Source organism: Hordeum vulgare, chromosome 2H (assembly GCF_904849725.1).
Source record: "Hordeum vulgare subsp. vulgare chromosome 2H, MorexV3_pseudomolecules_assembly, whole genome shotgun sequence".
In the NCBI taxonomy this organism is placed as follows: Eukaryota; Viridiplantae; Streptophyta; class Magnoliopsida; order Poales; family Poaceae; genus Hordeum; species Hordeum vulgare.
The window spans coordinates 2,682,976-2,695,346 of record NC_058519.1 but is presented as its reverse complement, the minus strand read 5'-3'; the positions used below and the strand labels follow the sequence as shown (position 1 = coordinate 2,695,346).

Genomic DNA, 12,371 nt, shown 5'->3' with positions numbered 1-12,371 from the left:
GAGTTTGGGTTAACCCATGAAAAACTTGTTCATGCTTTAATAGGGTTAATCGTATCCATTTTTGTGGTCAACTTGACATTATGTGCTTCATAGTTTGGACTTCAAATCACTCACGTATTTTATTTTTATTTTTTTGTGTCATTCAAGTCTTGATTTTTTTACTTTGACAATGCAATTACTTGACTCAAAATCTGAAACGGGCATATTTTTAGGCTTTTGTTTCTTCAGTGAATCCGTCGTAAAATTCACAAAGCGGGAAAACCGAGTTTTAAAATTGGGTGGTGCTATGCGTTGGGTAACGCAATGGATCAACTATTGACCTCTTTTGCGTCCACAAGATGGAAGTTGCATGGGGTGGGGTCGACCCTCTTGCCTCACACGACAAGTGGTGGAGCTACCCCAAGATCATTAGGGGGGCAACGGAAAATTACGGATTCATGAAGGAACAAAAGTAACTATTTTCTCAATCTATGACAACATGCAAAAAAAAACTTCACAAAAAATCCTAGGCTTGGGGGGCGGGGGGAGAATATCATACGAAAACCAACATTCGGTAGAAATCGGTGAAAACCACAAGAAAAATATGTTTTGAAGTTTAAGAAAAAACTGAAAAAAAAGTGGATGTTAAGAGGATGATGTTTTATTGCCACACAAAATTTCAAATTGAAACACATTACGAGACGTGAGCTACGAAAAAGACAAAATCAGTTTTCATTGTTCTCACGAAGTTTTCATTGAATGCTGGTTTTCATATGATATTCTCCCGGGGGGTATCCCCAGCAATACACATAGTTTCGCCGGTGCATATGACTACTTCATCTCTCAGGTGCGGCATATGTGATGTTACAATTTCGAGAAACCCTATACCCACACAAAAAGCATTAGAATTATTTTAATAGGGCTAATCATACACATAGCTTTCTTGTAGCATCCAACACGATATACTTGAGCAGTTAATAACGAGTTTCATAGTTTGGAGTTCAAACAACTCACATAATATATATATTTTCTGTGTGATTCAATTGTTGAAACATTTTAATTCCAGATTCGAAATCTGAATCGGGGCCAGTTTTTTAGGGTACTTTTTCTCTTTCGTGAATTTGCCGTAAATTCACAACACAAGAAAAATGAGTTTTGAAATTGGGCAGTGGTATGCAGCAGGCGGGGCTCTTTTTCTTTTGCGCCTGCTCGATGCATGCAAGTTGCGTGTGGTCATCTCAAATGACCACCACACATCTCTTCGTGTGACGTATATATGTGATGTTAAAGTTACGAGTAAGACCCTTATATCATGGGGAAAGCAAGTTCGGGGTAATCCACGATAAACTTTCTGATTCTTTTAATAGGGTTTTTCATATTTCGTTTCTGGTCAACTTTAAGCTTTGTGCGTTATGTTGGTTTTTTTTTTCAGGTGGCATACCCCTGTAATTTGTGAGTGGCTCTGCCACTATCAATACCATTTGAAGGAATTATGAAGACCACCATTTGTTGAATCCACGTGCCTTAGTTGCCTGGACTCATTCCCCATAGTGCAGGTGTTTCCGCCAAGCTTGATGCACATGGAGAGCTTCAGTGCATGTTTGATCTCCAGCTCAAGGTGATGAGGACTCATTTTTTTTCTTCCAAAAATGTTGCGGGGAGGAGCTGGTGAGGAGGTGACTTTTTCTTTTGCGCGAGGAGCTGGTGATTTCTCTGTAGTTGCCCAATATGAACCTTGTAGGAACCGGCCTGTAGACAGACTTGTTTCGCGTCTTGTCAAAGGTTGTCTCCAGTTATAGTAGGAAGCAAGTCGTTGCAGTATAATGGTAAGTATTCCCGTCTGCCACGCGGATGATCCGGGTTTCGACAGATCACTAGAAGGGAAATACTTTCTCTGTTCAAATTAATTGACGCACAATGTGTTACTTCCATTGTATAGATGATGCATCAATTAATTCAGATCAGACGGAGTACCATCGCTCATGCATGTGTAGGCTGATTTCCCCCGTAGCCTGGACCGAAGAAATATGACATGGCCCGGAAATGCCATTTCTCTTCTACAGTACGTAGCCATCTTGTAAGTCGTTTTGTTTAAATCAGAAGCAAGCAAGTCGTTGTAGTATAGTGGTAAGTATTCCCGCCTGTCACGCGGGTGACCCGGGTTCGATCCCCGGCAACGGCGTAACCTTTTTTTTACCCTTTTGGGCCCACGTTAGGTCGATCGGGCCCATTTGCATGCGATGGTACGGTTATCCTGGGCCGAAATACCGAAAATTGGGGCCTGATGTGCCTGTTTTCACTTTAATGGGCCACTCCTATAAAAAGAAAGAGAATCTCATGGGTCCATTTTTTGTCTTAACTTTAAAGATGTGACTTTTTTTTTATAAACATGTGACTTGGTATATGGTAGAACTAGTATATAAAAGCAAGCACACGGAGGATAGTTGCAGAAGATTACACGTAATGCATGCAAAAATAAACACAATTTTCTGGACAGCCCTCTGAACTCGATGGAAAACGCTCCTCGCCTTCCCTTCGAGCCTGTGATCATCATGCTATTCGTCCTCTACCGTCAAATTAGGCCTTCGGTTTTGAGCCTAGAGGGGATGAGGACTTTGCCTTAGCCGCCGCTGAGTGAAGGAAAAGAGTAACACACTTTCAATGCATGGGTAGGACATTAAAATCAACTTCAAGAATAGTTTGTTTTGAGTAATCTGGGATCCATGACGGTTAGTAGCCCGAACTATGTTTGGGTAGCTCTTGATGTTCTCGGGCCGCCTCGTTGTTGAGAGAAAATTGTAGGTGCTTCATATAAAGCAGTTAATGTCGGTGGAGAACGATGTGGAAACAAATAGATTTCACATGAATTGCTTTTATTCTGTGGACAAAACACATGCTGGTTACATATATTTGCTGACTACGTAAATGTATTTTTGAGACATACATGCATGCGCCCATAGAGGATGCTTCTCTATTGCTTATTCAACTATTCATTTATTGATTTCTTTTTTCTAGAGTAAGCTTATTCACCCGCTAGTGGCATGGCGGGACAAGACATTTTGCCTCGTGGAAGAACGGCTGCGGAACTGCATGTGCAAAACAATTAAACATAGATGGAAACAAATTACAACAAGAAAACATTCAAAATAAACACATGTATTGTATTCCAGGAAATGATTAAACAAACGGGAAAACAAATTGGAACTCGTACCTCGGCCAACGCCATTGATGGTGTAGCTGCTGCTCATGATCACCATCATATGAGAAGCATGGCGTACGCAGACGCGACCAAACCGTAGGCTTTGAAACCAACTCCGATCGAGGCCCACGATACCAAGTTACTTCTATTTGTAAAATGTGAAACTACTCAAGTTCCTTGTCTGAAATAAGTTGGATCATCTCGCAAAAAAAAAAAATGTTGGATCGGCAGGAGTTTATATAGGCTTGTATTCCAGTCTCTTCTTTTCCATTTTTCTTCTCTGCCAGGCTACTCTTTATCATGTTGGGACCCATTTGGTACATATCTCTGTCTTAGGCCAATTCACATATTTGTTCCAGTTAGGCATGTCCAAGATAATGCAGTCTAAAAACAAATATCTGCATGTAGTTTTATTGCCTGGATTAGGCTCCCTGCATGAGGAAAGCAATTTCTACCATGTTGTTTGGTTGTCTGCGTCGTTGTTGGTTGCAAACGGGAAGGTATGATCACTACTTTTCACTAGTGATGACCTTACCACACAAACTGAACATTGTCTTGTCCTAACTAAGAAACAAATGACAGTTTACCCTAACTACTAACAAATGGCAGTACAAATTATTAAGAGACATATGACTGAAAATGGAAAAGTTCATCTCTGTTAACTAGGTGGAAGTCCATCTTCTTCTTCTGTTGCTGCTGTTGTGCTTCTTCTTCTTCTTCTTCTTCTTCCACAGTTTGCAGTTCACAGACCCCTCCCCCCAAACAACCTCCCTTATCCTTCCCCAATCTCATATACGGTAGGTCCTGCAGCGGCGCTCGATTTGCTCTTGCGGATTTTGGAATGGAAGATGCAGGAATTGAGTTCCTCTCGATGCGGTCGACAGGTTACTTCATATTGTATGGCTGGAGACCTTGTAGTTCTAGGGGGTTGCTAGAGAGGAAATCTTACGCCGGGTCTGGCCATCGCCCAATGCCATCAGTTTGTAGGTTCCCAATGCGGGAGGAGTTCTGTTGGGTCTGGGTTTGGCCAGCAGCTCGGCTGCGCTGGAAAATTCAGGTTACACCTCGGCAGTGCATCGCCGGACAGGACACCATCTCCTTCTAGGATGAGTGCACTGGAGTCTGGAGCAGTCAATTCGAAAGTACGTAGAGGAACCTACAAAAAGTGCAATACGGCCAGCACTCGGCTTACATACACGGGAAAAATTATGCATTGGAAATTTTAAACTTAATTTGAAATGATCTATGCAATATTGACTTTGAAATTAGGAAGATTTTACATAAGATAAAAAAAATACTCAATTAATAATTGGGACTTGGGGGAAAACATATTTAGCGCAAAAATTAAATGAATGACCTGTACCAAATGTGTGAGTTCTATTTTGGCATTATAAATATCGTCCAAATATGATTTCTTTTAAGGTTCTAAATTATTCATAAGTTAACTTTGAGCAGAAAAGCAACCAACTCAATTTAATGGTAGACAAATCTAGCTAGATGGAAGCATCACAAGAATTTTTTTAATTTACCACCCTATTTAAATAATTCACATGCCAAACATTGATTTTTTTTTGGATCTGGTGGTTATCCTCACATGTCGTATGAGCATATGAAATTTATTGCTGGATTTGCAGCCAGCTTATGTAGCTTCAGACATTCCAATTTTTGAAAGCCCAACATAAGTATGCTCCAAAAATATGAATCAATGGTAGTAATGAGATGTCAAAATCAGACATTACAGGATTTGCATAATTTCATTACCCCTTAATTAGTTTCTACTTTTCAAGTGTACTAGTAATTGTGTACTTGGAATGGAGATTAACATTATGCAGTACTATATTAGTTGCATGTGAATATGAGGTTAGATATTATTAATTTTTGCATGCTAATTTTATGATTAGCGATATATTTGGTATGATATTAGTTGCATGCTATAGTCTCATGGGGTCTTTTTTATGCTAGTAGATATATAGGGTCATACATCAGTAGATATATAGGGTCACACATCAGTAGCTCGATCAACAATTGAAGTCATATAGGTCGTACTACGTAATCGGTCTCTTGAGCTGCATCCATGGCGTCCTTTAAGCCTGTCATCGTCCTCGCCACCCTCCTCCTTACCGCCCTCCTCATGGCTGCGGACGCTCAGCCGACACCGAAGATAGGTACGCACATCAGTACATGGATGCATGCATGTGGCCTTGATCAACAAATTAGTCCTAATTTGTCTCGTATAATTTGTTATGGTATGAATGGTTGCGATGATGTATGATCTGCAGATTGCCCGTCGTCGTGCAACGCTCGTTGTGCGAAGAACTGGAGGAACGAGATATGTAATAAGGACTGCAATATCTGTTGTGACAAGTGTAACTGCGTCCCTTCCGGCACCGGCCAAGAGACCCGTAACGAATGCCCCTGCTATGCCAAATTGGTTGACTCAAAGACTGGCAAGCTCAAGTGCCCATAATCGATCGATCATAATGCATTCATCTACGTGCCAGACTGCTACCTGAATCGAATATGCTCTCTCTTGTTTTACCTGTCCCAATGTTCAATAATCTCTCTTGCCATCATGCCATGTAAACCAAGAAAAGTACGTACATATATATTATCGATATATTGGTATGCTCAATCAAAGTCTTATACAATACAACCATCAACCATGGTCTCATTTTGGATCTAGTTAAAAAGGTTTTTTTTTTTGTCTTGACAAAACAATCTTTGAAGTATACCAAACCCTACAAAAGGAAATGGTTCTCTTTTTCCTTACCGGCCCATCGATCTAGGCTCGTAACTATGCATTTGCCTACAAAGCAGGTACAATATATCTGGAATCTTTCTTTCTTCGGGAAGGCTTTGGTCGTATATAAAGTTGTGCACCTCTTACAAGACCAGTCTTACAGAAACAGAAAATAATAGTATGTGGGTTCTTGGATAATACCGATGTCATCTTCTTTCAACATTCACTAAGGAGCGCCACGAGAAAAGCCCAATGCAGTAGAAATGGAACATTTTAGAAAATCACAAACTCTTTTTTTTCATCATTAACAATTTTTCAAGTTCAGAAACATTTTTTATTTTTAAAGATATTTTTGAATTTCTGAACAATTCTTAAATGCACAAACATTCATGATTTCACCATTTCTTTTCAAAAATTAAAAACCAAAACCGGTGGCTGGTTATTTTAGACAGCGAAGCAGCATAAAACATGCGAGCAAGCCAGCAAGCAAGCGAGAATGCCTGAGCGAGCTAGCCACGACCTGGGCATATATCAGGCCGGGGCAAAAAAAGCCTGATGCTAAAAAAACCAAGGTCCAAGCTCGGTCGGACCGTCGGGCCTAATAATCAAGCCTGGGTACCGGCCCGAGCCCGAGAAAGCCCGACACGGCCCGACTGCAGCTGAAATTCTGTTTTCCACAAGCCCAAGCCCAGGCCGGCCCGACCGCCGGGCTCAAATTCCAGGCCCGAGCCTGGCACGACTGCCGGTCTCAAATTTTAGGCCCGAGTCCAGCCTGATGGCATTTTTTTCATTTTCAAGAGGCGGACGTGCCTCTCACGGTAGCAAATCCGTACCTCTCGTAGAAGAAAAATGATACCTCTCAAGGAAGGAAATAACAAAGAAAACACATTTTTTCCGTTTCAGGAGGCATGGCTGTGCCCCACACAGAAGTAAATACGTGCATCTCGCGGAAGCGATATTTTGCCTCTCACGGAAGAACAAAACAAAAACTCATTTTTTCATGAAAAATATTTGAAATTTGTTTGGTCCAAAAGTTAAGAAAGATCGATGAAAAAACAAAAGTCTAAAAAACAAAAAAAAAGAATATGGAAAGGAAACGCCGGCGCCATAGAGTGACCCTTGCTTCCACACATGTCAAATTCAACGATTCGGGCATTGGGTCACTACTTAGCACCTGAAGTCAACCTTATGGGCCGACCCGCGTATCTCTTAGTCGCTTGCTATGCAAATTCACTACGCTTTTTCCGGTTTCATGGGACCAGCAAACTTGAACTGCAACCATCGCCTATAAAGAGAAGCATGAGTCAGAAGAATCCAACTCGTAAACACATGAACAAATACGAATGAAGTTTGGATCCAAAGCAGTCCACCAAAAATCAACATCGATCGAATCATGTGAAATATGTCGGATATACATCTCCACGTGACTGAGTGATGTGCATGGGACAGTGCAGGTTATGGCTCTTGAGGACATGATTCAACTAGCCACACGGTGGTGGCCCCGGCCAACACTCGCGCTCCACCCGTCATGGACCCTCGAGGCGGGTCACCCGGGCGTGCGACATCGCTTGTGGGTGCGCCCTAAGCTACCCAATGACGTTGCCTTGAGTACACTGGGCGGTCCACGGGTCACGGACCTACCAGCCGTCTCACCCTAGTGCGAGCCGTCCAGGCAGATCAGACGACTCAAATCGCCCCTGAGAGGCTCGTGTGGCAAGCCGCCGTAGATCCACTAGTCATCGTCCAGGCAAGTGGGTGAGACCAAGCGGTCACGCACACGAAGGGGCATGATGAACACAACCCAATGACGGTGGCCCCGGGAGTGCCTTGTGGTCCATCCTTCATCGACCCTGCAGCCAGGTCGTTCGGATCCGAGCTGTGTGGATAGCTCAGACGGCTCGGAGCCGTCCCGAGAGGCTCTCGCCGCAAGCCAACCGGTTAGTCTGCCAAGAGCCTCTCTTGGCCCTCGACGAGCCCAGGATGGCAGGTACTGCAGCATCTTTTATAGGAGTAACTATGTCGCTTATACGCAACCATAAAAACTGAAGTTTTGGTTCCCACCAAGTTGAGTGTAAGCTTGTGATTGCTGTCACTTAACACTTACCAGACATATTGGCAACTCTACATGACGGATACAGTTCAAAAACCATCTGCATGATTGCACAGTTGCAATGGAAAAGCAAATGTTTGATTGTCTCATCATTGTAACATAACCTCATAGGTAGTCTTCAATGCGTCGACACACAAATAATGTGGTCAATTTAAATGTGATTGTCACATCATACAATCTTAAAAGAAAATCAAACTTGTTAGATACAATATGAACCAATTGTATTCGTTAGATACAGAGGCAACTACACTTATTTATTTTTAGAAAAGGACGCGTAGCCCCGGCCTCTGCATCGAGGGATGCATGCGGTCATAACTACACTTATTAAGCAAGCATGTACGTAGGTTCCAAAGAGGAAACTATAGGACACGAATTCAACATCCATGGCCATAGGCACTACTGTTTAGGAATGGTGACGCTAGTGTGCAGATAATCAACATGGCCTTCACATGCTGTAAGGGTAGACAACACATCACTGGCTTGTCGTGCTGTTGGTCTGCGTGATGGACTTGGCTCTAGGCACTGTACTGCAACAATGAGCATGCAATATATCTCTTTAGTGGTTTCAGCATCCGGGAGCACAAGCCTCGAGTCTAGGAGATCTTGCAGGCAAACATCATTATTCCTGCTGCTCAACGAGAAGGATGAGAGAAAATCGCCAGGATGAGAGCCCATAAATATCTCCAGAACAAGCACTCCGAAGCTGTATATATCACATTTCTCTGTCACATTCTCTGTATATGCAAGCTCTGCAAGGAATAACATTTACTTAGTATCTCTCTTGAATAGTTCAAAGTTTCTTGTAATATTCAAATACATCACAACTTACATGAACATATATATATGTAGTGCAAAAACTACAAAAGTAGGTGGTAAGGTTTCACTTTTGTTTACCTGGGGCAAGATAGCCTTTTGTCCCAGCATGTGTTGTGAGATTGCAACCTCCAATATTGAGAATTTTAGCTGTACCAAAGTCGGAGATGCATGCTCTGAATTCCAGATCAATCAAAATATTTTTGCTTGTTATATCTCTATGGACTATTGGTGATGAACAATCATGATGCATGTATGCCAAAGCATGGACCACATCCAAGACAATATGTGTCCGCCTTCTCCAATCCAACTCGATCGCCCTTCCATAGTCCCTCAGTGTTTGTGACAAGTCTCCCCTCTCCATATATTCATAGATAAGAAACCTTCCTTGGCTAGACGAACAATAACCAAATAGTTTTACAATATTTCGATGAGGGATTTGCACGAGTGCCTTGATTTCACGATTGAACATTGTCTCATTCACACCACACTCGTCTTCTATCATGTGTATCTTCTTCACTGCAAATATTTCCCATGGTTCAAGTCTTGCTTTGTATACAGATCCATACCCCCCTATTCCTATGCAATGTCTCTCGCTAAAATTATTGGTTGCTCCAATGATTTGCTTGAACACGTTTGCCCCATCAAAACTCCAAATTGAAAAGACTTTTTCTTGTGTTACTTTATCAATGTTAATTTCCTTTGATTTCTTTGTCTTGTGTCGTAACATCAATATTGTTGCAACAAAAACAAGACATGCCAGTGTAAAACCCATGGATAGTGTAAGTGTTTTACATCCTTTTCTTTCCCTAACGCTCTGAGTTGCACTACTGCATGGGGGCAATCCTTCCACTACACCACATAGCATCTTATTATGCACGAACCACTGGATTGGAGAACCTTGGAAGAGCTTACTCTCTGGGACTGGTCCTTCCAATTCATTGTAAGATACGTCAATGGATATCAAACTTTCCATACTCTTAAATGATCCAGGGATGGATCCATTAAGTTCATTGTGTGGAAGATTCAAAGTATCTAGCATTATCAGTCCACTAAGTTGGCTTGGTATCACCCCAGTAAAGGAATTATCACTTAAATCCAACATGTATTGTAAGTTGTGCAGCAGCCCTAGGATGGTAGGGATGCTCCCTTTCAATGTATTTCTACTCAAATTCAATGAGTGGAGATTTGAACAATTCACAATTGAACCATGTACAAAACCACTTAGGTTATTTGATGACAAATCCAACAACTCCAAACTGGACAATGCTCCAATTTCTTGTGGTATGCTTCCATGGAGCAAATTGTTTGCAAGGCTCAATTGGAACAATTTTTTTAGATTGCCTAATTCACTTGGAATATCTCCTTCAAGCTTGTTTGATGAAAGATCAAGCACCCCTAGCCAAGGCAATTGCCCCATACTTGTGGGTATTTCACCAGTGAGGTTATTGTTCAAGAGGCATAGCATGGTAAGATTACCACTTTCCCTCCAGTGTGAAGATAATTTTCCAAATAGTCTATTGGAGCTTAGATCCATATAAATAAGATTTGGATGAACTCCCAACTCAGAGATATCTCCTTTTATTTGATTCCTTTGCAGACGAACTCTAATTAGGCTTTTGCAGTGTATCAAACTGGATGGTAGAGGTCCATTCAGATTGTTGTCATATGCGGTTAAATTCTTGAGCCGGCCTCCATAACACAACCCAGGTGGAATAGGACCAGAGAGATTGTTACCGTCGAATTGCAGATGTTTGAGATCCTTTAAGGTGCCAATTTCTTGAGGAACATGTCCAGAGAATTGATTGTCATCGAGGTGTAAGATAGTGAGCTTAGTCAATTTTCCAAAGATATTGGGTATATGGCCCATGAGTTGGTTATCACTGAGGTAAAAGCCAGTGAGGTTAATCAAACCCCCAAAGGTATAGGGAATTGTACACTTTAGTTTGTTATAACTAAGATCCAACTCTTCTAGATGCACTAAGTAACCTAGTTCGGGGGGAATACACCCGGACAATATATTACTCCATAGATATAAGCCAGTGAGGTTAATCAAACTTCCCAAAGTGCTAGGGATAGAGCCTATGAAATTGTTGGAGCTAAGATCCAACTTATGTAGATTCACTAGGTGACCTAGTTCTCGAGGAAGATATCGAGAGAACTGATTATCATAAAGGTAGCAGATAGTGAGCTTTGTCAAATTTCCAAAGGTACTGGGAATTGAACCATTGAGATTGTTCATGTTAAGATACAACTCTTTTAGATTCACTAGGTAACCTAGTTCTTGAGGAATATGGTTTGAAAGTTGGTTATCCCATAGGGCCAAGATATTGAGGTTAAGCAAACACCCAAAAGAACTGGGGATGGAACCCATCAGTTTATTTTTGCCTAGATCCAACTCTTTTAAATTTACAAGGTAACCTAGTTCTCGAGGAAGATACCCGGATAACTGATTACCATACAGGTACAAGACAGTGAGTTTTGTGAGATTCCCTACATTTCTTGGAATGGGGCCTGTGAGTTTTGTGGCATTCTTTGCAATATAACAGTACAATTTTGGATAGCAGGTACCCAGCTTTTGGGACTTTAAAAACAAAAATGCCACATAGTGTTTCTCGTATATATACCTTTTGCTTTGTTCCTCTTACATGAGAGGGAAATCACCATAGAAAAGCTGAGCATTGGATTCGAGGAAACTATTTCTCAGTGCTGCTCATTTCTAGAAAACTTGAGCTACAAGCTGCAAGTGCACTGAGCTTGTACCATCTTTAAAAAACATCAGTGCGGTCGTCCCAAATTGTGACCCAGCTTATAGTTGATGCTAAAGCGACATGCACACCACACATTCAGCTTTCCCTGGAGGAGTGACAACTATAAAGTTAGCAAAGCTCGAGTAATATTGTCCATAACTAGATCTCAGCTGGTGTTTCTTAGATATTTTAGACGTGTCAATTATATAATTTAAAAAAAGTATACGAGTTTTGAAAGCGTTTTTCAGCCATTTTCAGAAAAAATTATACAATGTAAAATATACTGGTTCTACACGTGGTCTCTCTCCCAAATCGCGAGATCGGACAAGGGCGTCGACGTCAAGAGCGCTGCCAAGATGAAGCAGCACGTGCTGGCCAGGCTGAGGAGCTCCAAGGTGCCCGCGGAGGCGCTGGAGGTCGTGGAGCGGAGCGACATGAGCGACCCGTCCGCCGCATCCCTGTGCTACCGCTCCCCGCTGTCGCTCCTGTTCGCGAGCATCAGCAAGAGGAACGTACGTGTGCGTCCCCGGCGACGCGCTCCACCCGATGACGCCGGACTTGGGCCAGGGCGGCTGCTCCGCGCTGGAGGACGGCGTCATCCTGGCGAGATGCCTCACCGACGTGGTCCTTGGTGGGAAGGCTGACAAGGAGACGGAGAGGGGCCTGTGCTAGTACGCCGGGATACAGCGGTGGCAGAGCGTCCAGCTCGTTAGAGCCGCCTATATGGTCTCATATAATACACGTGACATCGATCAGTTTGAAATATTTTTTTTCTTCTGA

At 42.3% G+C, this 12,371-nt stretch overlaps 2 protein-coding genes, 1 non-coding gene and 1 pseudogene across 3 annotated transcripts; 3 read left to right on the top strand and 1 right to left on the bottom strand.

The window, feature by feature from the left end:
- The first annotated feature begins 2,089 nt into the window (after positions 1-2,089).
- On the top strand, positions 2,090-2,161 carry TRNAD-GUC. The gene has a single exon. It is a non-coding gene; the product is annotated as a tRNA-Asp (tRNA).
- Positions 2,162-5,198: 3,037 nt separating this feature from the next.
- LOC123429025 (cypmaclein-like) lies at positions 5,199-5,716 on the top strand. Its single transcript, XM_045113094.1, has 2 exons — positions 5,199-5,343; positions 5,458-5,716. Exons 1-2 carry the CDS (start codon positions 5,253-5,255, stop codon positions 5,643-5,645), a joined length of 279 nt encoding a protein of 92 aa, XP_044969029.1. The 5' UTR covers positions 5,199-5,252; the 3' UTR covers positions 5,646-5,716.
- Positions 5,717-8,314: 2,598 nt separating this feature from the next.
- LOC123431397 (MDIS1-interacting receptor like kinase 2-like) lies at positions 8,315-11,523 on the bottom strand. The gene is made up of 3 exons (XM_045115192.1): positions 11,506-11,523; positions 8,923-11,374; positions 8,315-8,777 (listed from the first exon to the last, which is right to left on the bottom strand). The coding sequence occupies exons 1-3, from the start codon at positions 11,521-11,523 to the stop codon at positions 8,425-8,427; spliced, it is 2,823 nt and encodes a 940-aa protein (XP_044971127.1). The 3' UTR covers positions 8,315-8,424.
- Positions 11,524-11,672: 149 nt separating this feature from the next.
- On the top strand, positions 11,673-12,371 carry LOC123431395 (annotated as a pseudogene).